Below are 21,375 nucleotides of genomic sequence, written 5' to 3'. Positions count from 1 at the left end.
ACTGCAAGAGCCACATCAATCCTTGCACCCACTGAGCTTAATCAAGTGTTATCCGAGGGACTGGAGGGAAAAAGCAATGGGGACCCCATCCAAGACACTTGGACGATGAAACGCTTGATGGAGACACATTTGCAGGTGCATAACTAGCTTGGCATAGCTCCTTTGGCTGCAGAAGGCTCTGACTGAAGAAGGCCTATAACTACAGCTGAAGGGTTCTCCCCTGCCCCCACTCTACCCATCCCCGTGGTCCCTCCAAAACCAATATATGGTTCCTGAAATATTCCACACTGCCAGAGCTGTGCCAAGACTGATGCAAAACCTCACTTCGTCCCCAGAGGCTGTGGCTTAAAGCATGGCACATTGTGTGGTGTGTTAAGTCCTCATCTCTCTGCCCCCCACCTTCAATCTCAGAGTGTAAGGTAAAAAGAAACAGGTGACAGCCACCTCCAACCCAGAGAGAGTACTTGAGACTGGATTTACAATGGAGGAAAAGACAATAGATGTGAAACAAGGGTGCACATGATGGTGAACGTCAAAGAAAAAAGACAGGCATTCCTGAGAGGAAGAAGACAGACAAAGGGCTCAGATTGCCCCAGCTCACTGCTTGGTGAGAACTGCAGAGGGGGGTGGCCGGGAGGAATCCCGGGGCAGTTGGGGGTGGGGGGGGAGACACCTGCAGATTCCTCCAGATGAGAAGCGCTAAGGGATAGGAGAGGGCAAGACAGCTAGAATGACGGTGACATGGGGGAGTCTTATACACGTTCGATGGAGATAGAACAGAAAGAAAAGATCACATAGTATGTGATTCCATTTATATCGAGTCAAGAACGGATAAAGCTCACGTATGTTGATAGAAATTCAAATAGCAGTGGCTTGTGAGAAGAGAACGAGTCCAGGGGCACAAGGGAATTATCTGGGAAGATGGAACTGTCCTTTATCTCAACTGGCATGCTAGTCACACGGCTATAAACGTTTCTCATAATGCACTTAAGAGCCGTACATTTTGGTGAATATAAATTTTACTTCAATCAAAAAATGCACATACCTCGGGGGGGGGACAGTTAGGAGAAAAAAGTAACATAAGGAAACCAAATTATACTTATTGGCTCTATTTTACAAGAGAAAATAAAGTAGTTTACGTATTTTTTTTTTTTTGCCTTTGCATGGAAGTTAAAATAAATACGATGGAAATAAATGTAGGAAAGCGTAAGTCTATATTGAAAAAAACGTTAAAATTGTACCCGTATGTGACTAACAAGGTAATATAAAATTATCTTCTGTGAACCAATAGGCTCTCAGTGGATTATTGCCATCACCATCAATAAGTAGCCAGCCAAGCACACCAGAAATAAATGGGCTGTAATTAAACATAGGCAATAAAATCGGTCTCCAAATACAGCATGCTAAAGATGGCTGAAGCAAAATTAGTGAAGCCACAGATTCCAACAACTCTTAATCAACCCTGGTAAGCTATCAGGACCCTCATGGTGGAGACTTATTTCTCCTTGAGCAGTATGTCCAAGTGTCATCTGAGATTTATAGAGATTAACATGTTATCTGTGAGTCTCAGCTCATTTCCATGGAGGGTTATACAGAACAAAGCTGCAAGTAATCCTGGCTCGGTGAGTCTTTTTTGATTTTGCACCTGTATTGAAATCGGCAACATAACAGATCTGTGATACAAAACTGTCCCTTCTTGATATCAGAGGAAATTGTAAGCAAGAGTGATTCCCAAGGGCAACAAGTGAAAACCCGCATCTATGAAACTGCCCCCCTCAAAAATACCAGCACCATCACCCTTACTCTTCGAAGACCCTGGGATCAACTGCTATCTCCTGACATCCTGTTAGCTACAGTGGATGTCTGTGGTCCAAGAATGAAAAACAGACACAAAGAAATAACTTTGGCCATTACCTTAGGTCCTGCAGGCTCATGAATGCTTCTCTTTAACTGTCTTACCTTCTGGATCTTGCCTTTGATGGTACAAGGCTGCTCCTCCAGCCTTCCTGAATTTTCTGGAGTCAGCCCCTGCCTGCCCAGACCTACCCAACTTGCAAAATGGCACTTGGATGGGATTTCAATCCTCAATCCTTCAATCCTCAATCTTCAGTGAAAATAATGCTTGTGTGAGATCAGTTTTGAAGTTTTGAAAATTACATCAAAAACTAACCCAGAGTTCCACGCGGGCTACAATGTGTCATGCCCTGACCTTCACGATTATGAATTCAATTTATCTTTACAGCGTTCTTGTGAGATAGGACCTACAAACATCACATTTGGGGGACACAGGGGAGTTAATTAATTAATTTCAAAGTAGTATAACTATTAAGTATCAGAGTCACAATTTCAACACAGACCATCCTCTCCCCATCAGATGTCTCATTCGCTATGTTGTATGGCATATATAAAGACTGCAATAACATAAAGAGAAAACATGGAAATCGGAAGATCCAGATCAACAGAGAATAAAAATATAAATATTTGGGGATATGGGGAGATATTCTAATTCTATCCTATCTCAAGATATTCTAACTAAAAATTCTTATCTTAGTGGGAGATAAGGCAGAGATATCTAAAGGGTTCAGAATTCCAGAATATAATAAAATGAACCACCAAGAACCAGAGCTTTTTTTTTTTTTTTTTCCAACTCTATATTCCTATGCAACTGGGTTGTCTATAAAGACTTGACCTCCTGGCATTTTAACCACTGCAGTCTAGTAATTAGTGACATTACACTGTTATTGTTTCTAATGACTATCAGGTAGTAACAAATCTTTTCTTTTTATTATGTTCTGTTAGTCACCATACAGTTCGTCATTGGTTTTTGATGTAGTGTTCCAGGATTCATTATCTGTGTACAACACCCGGCGCAAGTAGTAGCAAATCTAGTAAGAATGTGAGCTTTCACGTCAGACAAAGTTGGATTCAAGTCCTCACTCAGCTATTTCCTGTGTGACTTCAGTGTCCCCATTGTGAAAATCAGGACAATAACATTTCATAGGAACTTTGGAATGATTAAAGGGATGGCATCTCTATAAAGGTCCTAGTAGTGTGTCAGGAACAAAAAAAGGACTTGACAAATGTCAAATATTATTAGTTACAAAGAAAAAAACTATCACTACTTCTATCATACTCCTGGTGCTGTACCAAAACTTCAAGAAGCTGAGTGACTAAATCAATTTCAGTTAAGGGTTAGCATTGACAATTAAAGTAGTTTGATTCTGAAGCTAATTAACTTAATGGCTGTACTATCTTTTATAATTTAATAATATATATACACTACAAGTCAACTTTTTAAAAATTTGGGTTCACTTAAAATGCATTTCTAAGACAAATTTCCAACAGTGGTTCAAAGAAAAAAGATTTGGGGTCTGTTAGTCCTCATCCAAGACTCAACATGGAGGTTTAATCCCAAAGAAATGAGCACCATATTGGACATGCTACTAAACTAGATGACAAAATCTAATAATGTTTTCTATACTTTGAAAAATGCATATAATGCACCATAAAACAAAATCAGGCAGCCAGAATGTCAGCCCTGGCCGCAGCCTGCCTCTCCCTCTCTCTCTTGCTGGGATGCCATCTTCTCTTTCCTGCCTTCTTTCTTACTATATATACTTAGAAGCTACTTAGAAATTTTTCAAGACTCATAGGTCCATGAAAAACCTCAATAAGATCAGCTCTTCTTGATGGAATCTCCACCCCAGGGACAACTGATGCCTTTCCCCTTCGTGAGCCCTCACTACATGTGGTTTATATTTCTACTAAAGCACTTCCGTGTGTGTCTTCCCCTGTGAGACTCTAATGTCTTTGCGAATGGGGGTGTTATCTTATTCACAATCATATCTGCAAAAAGGGTCTGGTGAGTGAATGAAAGAGGAAATAATAAAGTATTCTAAACAGCAAACAAATAACTTAAAACTAAACTTCTCAGATATGGCTTATTTGTAGGACGGGCAGAACCCGGAAACAGAGGTAGGAGTTAAACACGTAAACTGAAAACATGAAGACACTGTAGTCTGATATCTCTGGAAATTATTGCTGTACAAATAACAACACAGACTTGTAACGTAATGCCCGTGTATCTGTACGGATCCAGGAGACAGAAAGAACATACACATGTCTATTTCCTTGTTTGTGCACTAAGGAATGCATATATTGCTCATTTTTTCTGAAGCCTGAATGGGAAATGTGTTTTTAACAACTTTAATCAATACACCAACCTACATTAAAAAAATAAATAAACCTACACAATAAGGAAAATAAAAAAGCAAAAGACCAATCAATAGCCAACAGTGCAGCTTAACAGCCACTCCAGCAGAAAACTGTCTGAAAAGGCGCTTCACACTCCACTGTCTGCACGATGCACAGCTGCTTGCTATTGATTTGTTGCAAGCAAAGAACATCTATTATAACGTGCCAGTGTGAACCTAGCAATTTCTCCAACAAGTAGCCCGCAATGTAGGACCAGCCATGTAGCGCAGGTCGCTGGCTGCGGAGGGTGGGCTGAGGACCCACATTTATTTCCTTCTGTTTTTCCCACAAAACCTTGATAAACACCCAATTTCTAAATCCAGCAACTTGCTGTGTTTTAAGCACTCACACGCATTACACTGTTTCACATTCACTTCTCCAGGGCCCAGGAGCAATAATGAGACCTCAAAGTTGTACGCAACTCACTACCGTTGTCATACACATGCTCAGGGAGAGCTGTGGTAAGGACTGGTGTAAGATATTTAAAATCGCTGTTTTCACAAAGCCCCCAGGAATGACAATGCTTTCGTATATGTGTGGGTATATGCAAGTGGCATTGGATTTTGTGCAACATTGTGCGGTATTGTGGAGAGAGGGACTCAACCACAGGTCGCCCTGCCCACATCACAGGAAAGGGGACTGGATTTGCTACGTTGTGATGGCTACCACCCACTGAAACCTCCCAGGCCCTCGGCCCTGATTTTAAATACCAGTAGGAACGCAATATCCAAAAAGAATATCCCTATGAGAAACTGTGGGGTTCCATTTCTTCTGTTGTTCTTAAAATGTAGCTCCATCATTAAGTCAGAACTCAGGTGGTATGCACCTTCTAAGAAGTCAGCCCTCTCTGGTTTGAGTTTTTCAGAAGAACTGAAGATTTTCTTTGGAGAACATTACTGGTGTGTCCTCCCCTAGATCTCACGGGATCCTACATGAACCCAAAATTACTTCTGGGATGATTTTGTTCATTATGGTTTCAGAACAGCTTTAAAAGTCACCTAGAGGAAACTCCTTGTGAATCTGCTTTTAGATGAAATGGTAGAAGATCTTATCTTAAAACTACATAAGACAATTAATAAATCAGTTATACCTGGGTTTCCAATCAGATCACTTTTGGTTTCTATCCAGTACAAGAGATCTACTCTTACACAAGGTAACCAGCCACGGAGAAGACATGCCACACCTTCACAATCACTGTGTCAGCTTTGCATGGCTCTCTCTAAAACAAAACCTGAAATTCACCCACTGCCTCCACCAATCCACCATGCTCTCAGAGAAAATGATGGAATAAAGTTAAACCCATCCATGCTTGGTCTACTCGTACTAAATGAGATATAGTTTCTAAACATAACCTCTATTCATGGAGGTGACAACTATGTGACAGCACCTGAAATTCATCAAGCAAACACCCAATTTGGCAAACAGGCAAGAAAAATCAAAGGTCATAAATGAAAAAACCAATGCTAGGAAAAATGTGGAGAATGCTAAAATGCAAACATTTCTTTAGAAACTTACAAATCATGCCCAGATACAAGTAACTTTTCTATACATGATGAACTGAATAGAACCCTTTATTTTGAAAAATATCAAAACCTAGCACTTTCCTATTGAACTAGTTTCTATTCTTGGACATGCCTTAAGAAATTGTGTTTTTGTGTTTTTTGTTTTGTTTTGTTTTTTTAATTTCCATTAACTGAGATCAATCTGTTGTCCTGAGAAAGATCTCATGGAAAATAAGAGATCCAAACCTTCTCCCCCAACCATCCACCAAAACAGTCTGTTGCCACTAGATAGACTCTTAAATCAACCATAGGGTCCTATGACAGCATTGTCAGAAATACGATGTATTTTAGATATATGCGACTTTCTGTAGAATACGCTATTCCTAAAAAATCAGGTAAAGGCCCTATTTCCTTGACATTCCAATCATCACATCGTGCTCCATTTCTGTTATTTAGGTCAAAGGCAGGCCACCTGCTGCACGCATGCTACCAAAGCAATCACTAATGGCCTCTGCGTTCTGCGTTCTTCCATCTAAGACTCAGCCCTGCTCATCTTTCCTCTTCCATTCACTTACTCTTATCTGTTCCCCTTCCTTTGCACTTTTCCCCACAGCCTTTCCAATGATAAGCATGAGATTTATTCAAATCTTGGTGACTCCAAAGGTGAAAACTCTTCTTCTGATGCAAGTGAAACTACCAAGAATTTGCTAACAGAGGCCCAGAGAAAATTAAAAGTGAACTCAATTTTGAAGACGTTTGTGAGATAAAGTAGCAAATTACAACGCTAAAGGTCAAGGTTCGTACAGAAAGTAATGATCTATGACGTAAACAGGTAAGGCTGATTTTTTAGGTTGAACAAACTGCCTCCAATGCTAATTCCAAAAGAAAAGTCCCCGATACTTTCAAAGACAATCATGGGATACAGAGACATCTACTGTACAATTCTAAGCAACCTAAATTTCTGATATATGAGGTTGGTTTCATTAAAAGTGCATATCTACACATGACAGTTATATCCAGTTTATCTGAACTCTATTTATTCCTTATATTCTGCAATTAAAATGTACTTGCTCACACTTCCATATAGCCGTCTAGTCATACCAGCCCTGGTCTGCTCTCCAATCAGAGACGAAGCGAGAAGATTCTTTAACAACTTGGGCTCAAGGTCTTCTACAATAAAACCTTCATCTGTACGGTTTACAGAATAATATCCAGGCCTGGATATCTCAGAAGCATACTTGAAGGATGACGTGGTATGGTCACAAAAGAAAGCTGACATTTCCCAATCCGCTCTAGTACCTCATTATATACTGACAAATTGTTCAAGTCAGATACTGTAACCGCCTTCATTCTGGACATGGCATCTGCTCTTGACAAAGTCAGAGAAAAAATCATAGAAATCCAGGAAGAGTCCTGGTTGATTTTTAGTAGAAAATAGTGCCTGGGCCTGGGTGGCCAAAAAGAACATATCAATGAGAGAAAAGTGTATACGTACCTTCTGAAGACCATGCTATCCACCGCAGTTAGAATCACTTACCTTTCTGCATTTTCTGTGGGCAGTCTCGTCCTGACCATTTTCTACCAGGAGTGGTATGTATTTAGGATATGGAATAAACTTGGGAGGATAAAGAAGCATTATGCCACCATCTAGGATAAAAAGCTTTCCCAATGAGTCCTATGCAATCAAAGTGGAGGGTAAATAAAGAACATGTAGCACAACTGCCCAGATATCCTGGGTGGGTCCATAACTGCCTATTTCGAAGTGAAACAACAGCATTTCTGACTCATAAGTGTGGGAATAAGACTTTCAATAATACCAAGTACTTGGAAAGAATAATCTGATACCAAAACTTTCTGCAGATACTATGTCCTTTATGTTACAGACCTAGAAGCACCTGCTTACATTAGATCAATGAGAATCAAAGATGTTTATCTCTACATTGGTACAGTTCCCACCTGTTTCTCCAGGTAGCTCTTAAGAGACTGACAGAGCATATAAAGACAAAACGTTATGAGAAAAAATGAGAAACAGAACATGGGGCAACTATACACATGAAAAAAAAAAAAGTTGAGAAATAAGGATTCAAGAAAAACCAAGTGAACATGATCGAGATGGCATTGTAGTCAGTACCTACTCCCACTTAGGCAACCATACTGTGACTTTAGTATCTGCTCAGATAACACCACACACCTTTTTATAAAACCAAGAGGTCAACAGACTACAAGTTCAGATTACAATATAAACTCCTACCATTTAGAAAGTCAGAAGATCAGCAGGATCCACTATGTCAGGGCTTTCAACAAACCTCTTTGAATAGGTATTCAGAAAATTCAGGCGTTGGCCTATTCTTTAAAAATAGCCATGTGAGGAAAGTAAAATAAGAAGGCCGTGGAGACACAGGTTATAGATTCCCACAGAACTGAAGTATCTCTACCATCAACTCTAGAATCATCTTCATGAAATCAATCTTCTAGAATTAAATCAGCTGATAGAAGCATTGCTAGTGGACAAAATTAACAACTGGCTCTCTTCCAATATGAACCGAATATGCAGATACATACTTATAAATATATGTACAAAATAGAAATGCATATATAAACAGAACAACTATGTACATACAAACCAAACAGATATCAACAGAGTTAGCTACAGGGAATTTCCAAATATTTGAAAAGCCCCTGAGAATGCCTTAAACATTTCTAGTTAGAAAAAATAATAAACTCTGAATGTCTTCATCATTTGGAAGAGCTAAGAAATTCTCTAAATTCAGAATTTTGAGAAAACACCTAGATTTTTTAAATAACCTCTAAATTCTAGACAATGCAAATGGAAGAGTCTCAAAACTGTTATCCAGATGACTTAATTATGGAAAAACCGAACTCCTTAGAGCAAAAATATTGCTTTAGCTGGATTTTGTTTTGTTTTTGTTGTTGCTGTTGGGGGGGTGTTTTTGTTTTTGTTTTTTGCTTCTCAGACACAGGCAATCTAATCTAAAGAAAAAACACATGTAGTAAGCAAATGCGAAAACATGTAGTAATGTTGAACAAGTAATATCTCTTTGCTCTTCCATTAAGAGCACCAGTGCTCTATTTTCCAAGTTTCTGGAGGAGGAAATTGCTTACAATTCTTTCAGAAGAACCATCCTTTTACATTATGTTCCTTAAGTTTTCTCTAAACCTCAAAAGAGTGAAAAAACTCCCAAGTATGAAAAGGTTGTACTCACGATCATTGCACTGGTTTCCGGAATATGACGTCATGGAGCAGTCGCAGGTGAAGCCTTCCCACTGCTGCATGCAGACCCCCTGGTTGGCACATGAATCTTCCTGGCAGGTGGTACTTGGTCCTAGTAATCCATAAGAAGAGGGGGAGAGAAGAAAAAAGGAGAGAGACAAGTGTTCACAATGAAGTTCAAAGCAAGCACTTGACTTTGCGACTCCCATGCCCCAAAACATTCAAAACCACAACCTCCCAAAATGTCATCTCTAGATCATGCAACGAGAATCAGGATATACAAAAGACTACAGAGATACACACTTAGCCACAGACTATCAACAGTTACACACAGAAGGGAGAGGGCTGAACACATTGTTCTCTCTTAGGCAGACTTTTCAAAAGAGCTTCATCTCTATCACCCAACTAGAAAGACACTTCATTTGGAATATGGTCTTTCTAGACATATAATGGTAAAGCAAAAAAAATTTATTCCCATGATTCTTATGAATTAAGGCATAAAAGTCCCTAAAGTTTACTTTATGACATTAAAAAGATGTTTGATGACATGAAGAGGAAAAGAAAGAGAAGCATATAGCAGCCAACATATATTGGTGTTTTGTAGGTGGTAAGTACTGGGTACTAAGCACTTTGTCTACATTACCTCATTATGCTCTCCAGTGACACTAAGAAGTAAGTAATTATGATCACCCATTTCACAGAAAAAAAAAATAGAAAAAGAAAAAAACTAAGCTTATATAAGTAATCTACCCAAGGTCACACATTTGGTAATGAAAGGACCATGATATCCAACTTAGGTAAACCATCTCTGGGAACCACGCTCTTAGCTAGCTACATCAGTAGTTCTTAAAGTGTTATTTCTCAGACCAACATCACCTGGGAAGTGGTTAGAAAGGCAAATGATGAGGTCCCAGACCTACTGAATCAGAAACTTCAGAAAGAGGTAAAAATGTGTGTTTTCACAGGCTTCCAGGAAATTGTGACACAGTCTAGAGTTTGAGAACCAGTATATTATACTGTGCTATCGCTATTGGTTTACCGAAGGGTGTACTGAAAAGCAGTGTCCATATGCCAGAGGAGGCAAAAGAGAATTATTTGAGGGATAGGAAGAAAATATTAGAAATTGCATTCTTTTGATTTTTTTTCTTTATTATTTCTATTTTCGTGTGCCTTCCATAAGTCAACAATATATAAGTACAGTGGTACAAGTATCTGATGTAGAAATAATTACACTTATGGGGGGCATTCTCAAAATCTTTTCTTTTCCTTTTTTTTTTTTTTTTAAGATTTTATTTATTTATTTGGCAGAGAGAGAGAGAGATCACAAGCAGGCACAGAGGCAGGCAGAGAGAGAGGGGGAAGCAGGCTCCCTGCTGGGCAGACAGCCCGATGCGGGCCTCGATCCCAGGACCCTGAGACCATGCCCCGAGCTAAAGGCAGAGGCTTAACCCACTGAGCCACCCAGGCACCCTCAAAATCTTTTCTGGATATGAGAAAGCAACTGAAAAAGTTTGGTGATCTCTACTTTACAGGTTGTCATTAAAATCTCTCTTTAGGTCAGCCTGGAGCCTCTCTTTTACCATTTGCTCTTGTTCATTTCTGTCTTCTGCCTTAACCTTGGGATTAAAGATAAATCCGCACCTTTGGAATTATCTGAGCTAATAAGAACTATCTTAATATTCAAGATAACTCCCAAGAGAGCCTCAGCAAAGGAGGCGAGCCCTTTGACTCATCAAATATATTACTCAAGATCTGATGCAAAAAAGCACTTGACAGAGTAAAAATATACCCACTGCACTAAGCGCATATTTCACCGTTTCCAAAGCAAAGCCTCACATGGGCACAGAATATTGAAATGTATGCATGCGGAGTCCTAGGGATGCATGTTCAAAAGAGACACGACTACAAAGGCTTTGTCTTCTGGGTGGCAAGACATTCTGTATTTATTCATGAGGGATAGAAGCAATACAGACCGTCACTCCTAATACAAAGCTATTAGGATATGACATAAGAAAGTTCAAGACAATTACTAGCACTGGGGGAGCAGCACTGCTGCTGGGTCTCTGTAGTTCCTATCTGCCATGCGGTTCCCCCATGTGGAGATGAAAGGAGGTTCACGGTCATGTTCTCAGTGGGTCTTAAACTTGAGCATTGTGTTGTACAAGTTTCATTAACAATGGCAAATCAGGACAGCTTTCTTTCAAAGGATAAAAGTTTCTGAGAAGTCCCCAGGGCTCCTTGACCAAACAGCTCTTAGCAGACAATGGACTAGTAATTCAATTGTACTCAGGAACCAGAAACACATGTAAGGCTTTCCCTTGAAAGGCAGTAGAACCGGCAAAAACTTGGGAAAAACACAATAATCCCTTGAATGTTAATTGAATCTGACACCAGGCTTTTCTATGCTTCCCCTTCCCCTCTAACTTGGCAAGTGCTCGCCATTTTCTAAGGACCAGCTCGAAGGCCTCCCCTGTATAAAGCGCTCCCTAGTAACTTCAAACAATTCTCCCACTTCTTAGTGGCCATGACACTTATTATCTGCATCATTACCATTTACATAGGGTAATATTCAGTTGAACACTTTATTACACATGTGATGTCCTCTGCTTATAGAAGCCTCTGATTGTTTTGTATTTTTTCAGTATTGTCCCCAAAGGACAGAATACTGCCTGCTGCTAAAAATCAAAAAAATATGCTTTGATTATGTCCTTGCTGGGTTCAATGTTCTGTGCCAGATACAGAGAACGTGTTTCAGTCAGTGTTGAGCTATCTGAAACCCCATCTGTCTATGTCTCCTATTGTCGAAACCTGAGCATGGTTGTGACTCTGCTCCACAAAGCGGAGAATTTGTTGCACATGCCATTACGGGGGCAAGTGCCATGCAGAATCAGATAGTCCTCAAAGACCAAAGATTGTTGGGGCGCCTGGGTGGTTCAGTGGGGTGAGTCTCTGCCTTTGGCTCCGGTCATACATAATCTCATGGTCTTGGTATCGAGCCCCACATCGGGCTCTCTGCTTGGTGGGGAACCTGCTTCCCTCTCTCTCTGCCTGCCTCTCTGCCTCCTTGTGATCTCTCTGTCGAATAAATAAATAAAATCTTAAAAGAAAAAAAAAAAAAGACCAAAGACCTTCTACTGTAATCACCTCGGAACAAGAGCAGCTGTGGCAAGGCGGGGCTCGAACTTGCAACGACTCCTCATAGATCTGACACTAAACTCGCACTTGTTATTGAGGCTGAGATCCTCGGGGCCTTGCCTCCTCCCCCAGCTGCATGTCCCACTCGGGGCCCCCAGCTCACAATGCTGCAGCCACCCCTTCATCCTTTCACTCCCCCCACCCCGCCGACCCCAGTGGTGCTCACCTGGTGGGCCCTACAGCAGCAGCTGCACTGGGAGCTCAGGACAAAGGTGCCTTTTCAGGCTCCACCCAGACCTAGTGGCCCGGGACAGGTCTCAGGAATTGGGAGTCGTGATAAGCCCTCTGGGTGGTTCTGAGGCCTGCACACCTTCCAGGACCTCTGCTTGTACACTTCAAGACCATCTGCCTTCAAGGTCCTATGCTCTTGTTCTACCTATAGCCTGAAAAGTCCTTTCTGCAGATTATCAAATGATCGGTCCATTCTTACTCTATTTAAGTTTCAGGCTTAAGGTGGGCTTTCTTCAGACTCTCCTATTTCAGGTGGTCTCCACCAGCTTTTCTCAACAATGCACTGCCTAGAACTCTAGAACTAAGTCATTTATTAAAATGTTTATTGTTTGTCTCATCCTATTGGAATATAAGCCCTGTGAGGGCAGAAGTCTTATCTGCTTCTCTCAACTTTATAGCTCTAACTTTATTTTTTTAGGTTTTTTAAAAATTATTTACTTGACAGACATCACAAGTAGGCAGAGAGGCAGGCAGAGAGAGAGGAGGAAGCAGGCTCCCTGCTGAGCAGAGAGCCCGATGCGATGCGGGGCTCGATCCCAGGACCCTGGGATCATGACCTGAGCAGCAGGCAGAGGCTTTAACCCACTGAGCCACCCAGGAGCCTCTATAGCTCTAACTTCTGATAAAGTATTTGGTTTAAATATAAGTATTTGATAAGTATTTGGTTTAAAACAAGAGCTCAGAAAATGTTGCTAAATGAAAAAAGAACAAGAGAACCAACCCCCCCCAAAATAAAGTCATTCTTTAATCACTTAAAGTCAAATGGTACTCCTAACTAACAATTTACCCATAAAATTTACCAATATCACTTCCTACAAACAATTTTCAACTTGGAATCACTTTTTGGGGGGAGGTATTGATGGTGGTGGGATTTAATTGGCCATATTCCCTGCCCTAACTTAACTACTAGATTTGGACAATCTTACCAGATATTGACACAAGAACTCTTCTGTGTCCCCAGTGTCCAGGGACAGTATGAACAGCTGAATGATTAAGTGTTGGCATTAGAGCCTAAAAAGCTTCCTAGATGATAATATAAGCTCCTGTATTTAAGTACATCCTTTCCTGAACAGATATTTTATATTTGTCTATTTCTCAGATAGCAGTGTCTCCAAAACTAAAGAGAGAAATTAGAAAAATATGCCAAACTACCCCCCAAAAAAGAAAAAAAAGAAAATCTTCAACAATGCTTCTAAAGGTGCCTCATTGATATAAAATTATCCTGTATAAAGAGGATATAACAATAACAAACCAAGGGATTTACATAGCACTTATCATCTGCCAGACACTGTGCTAAGTACCTTTCAGATATTAACTCAATTAATCTTCATAAACACATGATGAAGCAATTACAATTAAGGGTATTAGGAAATCAGAAAACAGGAATAATTTTCTCAAGGAAGAACTTTAAAATAACCCAGAACTTTAAAAATAAGGGACTGATGATCAAGTTGGAAGGCAAGAGTTTCAGAGAAGTACACTGAGCCAGAGAGTTAGGTGATACTTTTTGTGAAGCCCCCATTATAAGTAGTAGGTGAGGTCTCAAACCCAGGCTTGCTAACTCAACAGCTGAGCCATCTAACCTCTATGAATATGGGTAAACCTACAGGGAGAGCGAGAGCAAGAGAGAGAGTGTGTGTGTGTGTTACCACTGGATTATCAAGAGAAATTTAAATAAGGTATCTATAATCTATAAGCAGAGAAAGATGACTTTTTAATGTAAAAATGTGTGGGTTTTTTTTTTTCAAGGAAAATTTTCAAAGGCCATTTCGATTCAACATTCAGAAAAAAATTAACAGGAAGATCTAGTTTTATCTGCTTATATATAACACCAGAACAAAAATCTGTATTAAATACATAAAAATATGTATTTAAATATGTATATAAATACGTATAAATATGCACTCCTAAGAATGTAATAATACGCTTGTCTAAAACATTCTTCCTCATCAAATGAAAATTATAAAAACTCTAAGATAACATAAACCTTTAGAATTATATACTTAAAAGATCTTCAAAACTATTATTAATAACTTAAAAGTACAGGGGTGCGTGGTTTAAAGCCTCTGCCGTCAGCTCAGGTCATGATCTCAGGGTCCTGGGATCAAGCCCCGCATCAGGTTATCTGATTGCAAGGAGCCTGCTTCCCTTCCTCTCTCTCTGCCTGCCTCTCTGCCTACTTGTGATCTCTGTCTGCCAAATAAATAAATAAAACTTAAAAAAAAAAACCTTAAAAGTGCACTAAACCTTTTGGAAACCCTTGTATCCAGATCGTGTATATGACTTTTGCATTTGCTATGTAACCAATCCTCACTGAAACAGCCACATAGTCTTTTTGAGACAAGATGGTGACTTTTCTTCGTCTAGCAGGGAAGTGACAAGGCAACAGAAGTGTGTAAGAAAAAACTAAACAAATCCTCAGTGATGGTGGTACTTTTGTTTCTAACTCTCTGCTCTGTTTTTAGTTCACAGAAAAGCATCACGTTGTGCCTTTTCTTTCTCAGATGATACCTCTGATGGTTGCCACAAACTCCCCACCACTCTGCTTGAGTTTGGGATTTTTTTTTTTTGTTTTTTCTCTTCAAGAACTGTCCCAGACAGTCATTTCATGCCTGTTATTGCTAAAACCCACCTCTGGGTACATGCAAAAAGATTAGGTCAACTCCTCTTCACGGTCTAGGAAATCAAAAGTTGACAGACTGTCTTTTACGACTTGCAGGTCCTTGAGATAGAAATGCTGTCTGAAGGACAGCAGAGTTCTAGAAGAGTGTATTTTCCCTCTGTTAGTGCCCAAGTAGGACTCAACCAAGCCTATGTCTCCAACATCCCAATTTATAGTAAATGTTGCTAAACCAGCACTAGCTGGTCTTGGCCATATTGGGGTTGGGGGGTGGAGGGTGGGGTTTGGTGACCAGGGGAGAACATCTCTTTTGTTCTCCCCCTTTGTTTGATGCCCGTTATCCTAAAGGGTCAAGGCTGGTAGCCCAGTGATATGCACAGGGAAAGGCTGGCTTAATAACACTCATCGTCTTTAATTGTAAAACAGGGGGTGTTTGTCAAAGGATTCAGAAGCCGTGTGCAAACCCTGAATGGGGAAGCTTCATCACAGCAGACCCCTGTGCCAACCAAAGGGCTTGTCCATCCCTCCCAAGCACAGCCACAATGAGAGGAGCCCTGTGAGGGCTGCCAGGGACTCTCCAGAGAGCTCTGTAGAGCCATCTGCAACTTGACTTTCCACTCCTGATACGTACATAAACCTTTCCACTTTCACATTTTTAAAATTTACATTGATGGGTCACCTGGGTGGCTCAGTGAGTTAAAGCCTCTGCATTCAGCTCAGGTCATGATTCCAGAGTCCTGAGATCGAGTCCCACATTTGGCTCTCTGCTTAGCAAGGAGCCTGCTTTCTCCTCTCTCTCTCTCTCTCTCTCTCTCTCTCTCCCTGCCTCTCTGCCTACTTGTAATCTCTGTCTGTCAAATAAATAAATAAATCTTTAAAAAAAAATTCACATTGTTTCATAGAGGAAGAAGGAGTGAGAAGTCATGGAGTGGGAAGGAAGGAAACAATAGAAAAAGGAAGATGAATCCATACAGATATATGTATGCATGCGTGTGCATATGTGCGCAAGACCCTTACTAGCTTCCTGAGCCACCTGTAGTCCCGCTGCTAAAATACAAGGACTCAAGTGTTGAGGCTTCAGGGGCAGTGTCTGTGACATTAGGAATAACCTACTTAGCTCTGTGTCTTGGTCCCTACAGCCAAGATCCCTCTGTAGCTCTCAGAGTAACTCTACATTCACAGCTTTGGGTTCTCTTGCCTTTTCTGAAGATAGTCATTTACAGACAACATAAGATTCATCCTTAGTAACTGGCAGAAACCCAATTCACTTCTATGTAATTTTAAAATAAGAAAGCACTGATCCTTAACTGTGTCAAGTGTCCTCCATATAGAGCCAACTGAGAAGCGAATGGTCTAATTCACACTTTACAGAAGATTAAGCAAAGCCAGAGAACGGGGTCCTAAATATTATTATAAAATTTCACTGGAAGGGGCACCTGGGTGGCTCGGGTGGTTAAGCGTCCCACTCCTGGTTTCAGCTCAGGTCATGATCTCCGAGACCTGAGATGGAGCACCATGTCCAGAGGACTTGGGTCCCTACTCAGTGGGGAGTCGGCTGGAGTTTTTCCCTCTTCCTCTGCCCCTCCCCCCACTCACACATGAGCATGCTCATTCTCTCTCTCAAATAAATAAAATATTTTTTAAAAATTTCACTGACAGACTGTATTCCCACGATCTTACTTTTTTGTCTAAAAGGCAAGATCTATGTCTTCCTAATGCTCAGAAAGGCATCAACAATGTTCTTAGCAAGCATGTTCAGGTGTTTATGGTTTCCTCTCCTCGAATGAAGGTTCAAAAAAGTCACTTGGTTAGGATGATGAGTGAAAAAGACTAATAATAAAATCCAACATTCTGGAGACACTGGGGTGGTTTCACGAACACTCCTGTTCTTCACAATCACTCCAGCCCTCTCATCATATACTGAGCATAAAATGAGTCAAGGTGAGCATGGGAATTGGTTGAAACCAACAAGCCCTCATGAAGTCTTCATCTCCAATGGCCTTTGATGAGCTCTGCAAAGGTAAATATTTAACAACCAGAACAACAACAAAAAACCCTGATCTGTAACATTTCTCTAACCTGATTTCCATAGTGTAAAATACTCCCACCATGGCCAATTTCAAGCCAATATCTGTTACATGATGTCAACCAGCTTACAAAATTCCTGAAAACTCCTGTGCTGGTACCAATTCTAGTCCAGCCCTGCGCTTGATGGTCAATGAGCAGCAAAGTATGCACACTCTGTGAGTAAAGTGATTTATACATGTGACACTTGCATGACAATGGAGGGGGGCATTAGTGCCACCCCTAATGCCCACCCCCGTTGGGGTACTGGTGAAGGCCTGAGAATGGCTAGCATCATATCGCCTTCTCGCTCAGCCTACCCTATTTTCACAGAGCGCTGAAGGTCACAATGATCAGATCACTTCTTCTTTTTAAGATCATGAACAGCTCATCAAAAAGTCAATGCTGCCTCAGAAAAATGTAAACTGAGCTCTCCTGTTCTGGTTTTCCTTCTTTTTCTACACTGACGTAGCAGTCCTTTGGGGGTAGTAGAGGGCATTTTTTAAAAAGAGAGAAAGGGCTTGCTCAATGAAAATACAACGAATTTTAAAAATAGTTTGTTTTAAAGAACATTGTGCAACTATCATCTAGAACTTAGTGAAATCGTATTGACATAAACACCATCTACCATAAAGCCATCTAAAGGACGTTCTCAGATAACCTCTGGTCACCTGGGTAGTGCCTCTGCTTTGGAAATAGACAAGTCCAGACTTGCACCATATGCTACAGTAGAGAAGAGGTCATAGGCTTTAAAACTCAGCTTTACCACTTACTAGCAATGTGACCTTAGGCTAGCCACTTAAATTTTCTGTACCTGAGTTTGTATAATGGGGATAGAAATTGTTGGTACCTCACACAATGTGAAGATTAAATGAGATAAGGTAGGTAAAGCCCATAAAGTCATCTTGAGGTGGCAAGGTCATGGTCATGAGGGAGACACAATATACTAACTCCTCAGCCTGTGCTTAAACTAAGTAAACCCTTAATTAAGGGTATTATCAACTCTGTTGGGGAGGAAGACCATGTTCTCTGCATTTTAGTTGGGGTATAGTTGAATAGGAGTCCAGAAACAAGATACATTAAGGTAGTAGGTCACAAATGCACACTCTCTTATAAGAAACCCCTCAGCAGACAGTGCTAAGGGGAAAAAAGCAAAATCTTTGGGGGAAGTTCTACTGAATTTCCATCTCCATTATTTCTCATAATGCATATCACTTCTGAGAGACTGATTTCTATTGGGTCAAATGCCATATATATATATATATATATATATATATATATATATATATATATTACATAAAATACAATGGAGAATGTACTAGCTTTGGAGAAAATTAAGTGGGAAACCATATTCTTCACAGTAAAAAAAAAGTTGCAGAATGAAAATTCCCCTTAGAAGTATTTGATGGCAACTCTTATCTAAAAGTACTTGAAAGGGTCTTCGCGTTTTTAAGGCATCCAAACCCGGTATGCTCACTGACTTCCTCAAGATACAAAGCATTCAGAACCAGATCTAATCAATCCTTGGTTTTCCCCTGCCCCACTCCACCTGCCGACCATCTGGGAAGAACAAATTACATTTCTAAAAAAGAGCCGTTCAACTCCAGAGAGGGAACCTATTTAGGACAATTACAGTGGAAAGTGGGGAGAACATATTCTTATTAATCATCTAACCCAATAAAAAGCTATTCTTAGTTTTTTTTTAGAGCTTAAAACTCATCTGCTTCATTCTCAACAGGTCTAACTTAATGTCTCTCTGATAATCATACAGCTCTTTCCTTATTAGACAGCTTTTTAGGGGATCTCTCCAGGAAAACCCCTCTTACAATAAAAAGGATTTCTAAAATAGCTTCCAAAATGTCCCTTGATATTGTCACCCTCTTCAAGGGACCCTGTGATTCAAGGGGCTGTACTTCTCAGCAGGGTAACTCTTCCCACCCTGTGTGCCTCCACGGAGCCCCTACTCCCACTCCTCACCTGGAAGGAGGCAAAGTCTGGGCTGACCTAGGGCCATCCACGAAGTTCTTCCTTGACAGCTTTCGTCATCATGTGTAAATATACCTGCTATATGAAGCAGAGTAATACAGTTGGGATGGAAGGGAAATAATCAGGAGAAAAAGGCCATTCCTCAGAGGTCTCATCTGGAAGGGAGTTTCAAGCCTCTTCCCTCAACCTTGGAATATGCTACTTCCCTCCAAACTCTGTTCTCCATTTCCAGTTCCTGTCTGTCCTGTCTATTCTCCACCTGGTGTCAGAGTGATCTTCATAAAATGAAGAGCTAGCCGAGTCTCTGTCCTCCTCAAAGTGCCCTCAGGGAAATGCCCGACTCCCCACATGAACACGCTGTCATCATCGACCTCCATCCTACAGCTCCCAGCTTCGTCTTTGATCACATCCCCATACGCGCACTATTTCAACACAACCCGAGCTTTGTGTTGGTCTCAGACTGTCCAAGCTCTCCAATGTGCTTCCATGTCTCATGTACCTCAAATATGTCATCCTTCCAACTCAGTTCAAGCTCTGCCTGAGAAATATCCCCTGAGCTTCCACCATGACCACCCGGCACAGCCCAGCAGCCCTCCTCCCTGCTCATGCTGCGTGCTCCTTCTCTGTTCTAGAAAAGCAGTGTTCACTCTGCACTGTCCACACTGGGCAATCCCCTGCCAACTCATGTGTGGTCGGACAGTAACACACCTGTTATCCCAGTGCCTAGCTGGGTGCCTGACACATAGGAATAGCTGAGTTTCCATTAAAACTGAAAAAAAAAAATAAGTAGTAAGTAATTAAGTAGTTAAGTAAGTAAGTACACAAATAAATAAATAAATAAATAACAAATCATACCCCAAACACAATGATAAGAGGACTCAAGCTGTTGACTTTCCAGATTCATCAGACCACTTCCTAGAGCCCACTATTATAGTTCTTTCTGAATACCATTTACCTTTACATTTCAAACTGTCTCACTTCTTTGTCATATGTTTTTACTGCCCTTCACTCTTATGGTAATTCATACTATCTGTGCCCACAGATTGCAGCTGAAAAAGCCAATATGAGTAATGGTCCAAACCCCAATATCAGGAGAATAAAAAGTGAAAGAATTTGCATCCTAAAGGTCTTTCACACAATATGGGGAGCAAGTAAGATAACCCCAAATAATGACTAAGAGTAACAGCTCTTGTCACAAACAAAGAGACCCTCTAGTCATTACAAGAATGGAAGAGAATTTCGGTCAAGGCAGTAACAACATAAAAACCATTCTGATGACTTGGCTGATTCTATAAATGGCAAAGTTAAGATAGTCCAAACTATTAAATTCCTAAATATGTACTAGACTTCAGCCAATAATTTTACAAGACACACAGAAATCAACCAGCACTCTGTATGATGCCTACAAACCATTTTTCCTTTGGATGGTAACTTTAAAATCATTTTGCTGCTTGGGGAATCCTTATGTAGAAAGGCCTATGCTAGGTCCTGGGGATTCAAAATCCACCTAGGTCTTACCATGAGGAATAAAGTCTGAGAGGAGATGTCATTCTCTAGTTTGATATAATAAAAATCACAATAAGTTCTGATATCCTTGGATTCTTTCTTCTTATAGATCAAATCCTACCCTCCCCTCCCCCCCAGTTACAGAGTGACATGTAGTAGCCCTATTTTGACAATGAAGCAAAGTTTCTGAAAAACAACAGCCTTCAGTATGACCAAAAGGCCCCTGACACTCTTTGAAATTGAAAAGAAAAAAAAAAAAATTGAAATCTATTGTACAGCTACCTCAGACGTCAAAATACTAATCCACTGCCCTATTCTTTGAATTAATTTTACTATATATCAGTGTATATGTGAATCTGCTAAGAAAGGATGGAGGAAAAAGTTGTAGAAGAGTGACTAGAGAGAGATGTTATGTAGTTGAGGTCTGCCCAAGACATGGATACCTGCATTGGTTACCCACATGACGTACAGCAAGTCGCAGCAAAGTCAATGATCATTGAGGGAAAACGTAGTGCTTTTAAGGCTACCCTGGTCTTAACTGCTTTCAACAATGTTTGCTGGTTGCAAACTCCGAGAGTTTGCACTCCAAAGCTCAATCCTCTACCCAACTATCAGCCAAAGGATGCCCAACATGCCTTCTTGGCCTGCTATTCTGAGTCAGGTAGCCTGACACAATGCGACCAGTGGCCCATTACAGACTCTGGATGGTGTCTCTTTGGCTAGTAGAAGGATCAGGGTCTGTGGTAGAGACTCACGAACATCTACCAGGCAGGTATTTGAAAGCG

General features: G+C 40.6%; 1 protein-coding gene across 34 annotated transcripts in view; it reads right to left on the bottom strand.

Annotated features, from left to right (window-relative positions):
- NRXN3 (neurexin 3) overlaps nt 1–21,375 on the bottom strand; it is a 1,557,595-nt gene that overhangs the window by 786,732 nt on the left and 749,488 nt on the right. For all 34 annotated transcript variants that reach the window (XR_014313528.1, XR_014313529.1, XM_082737604.1 and 31 more), the window contains one exon: nt 8,981–9,100. Coding sequence is in view for 32 of the 34 variants with exons in the window: in XM_082737604.1 (XP_082593730.1) it covers nt 8,981–9,100 (120 nt within the window). In the remaining 2 variants the exon portion in view is untranslated. The remainder of the gene's footprint in view (nt 1–8,980; nt 9,101–21,375) is intronic.

The sequence above is a fragment of the Mustela nivalis genome (assembly GCF_964662115.1).
Source record: "Mustela nivalis genome assembly, chromosome: 6".
Classification (NCBI taxonomy): domain Eukaryota; kingdom Metazoa; phylum Chordata; class Mammalia; order Carnivora; family Mustelidae; genus Mustela; species Mustela nivalis.
The sequence above is the reverse complement of the archived record's forward strand: the minus strand, read 5'-3'. Positions and strand labels throughout refer to the sequence as shown.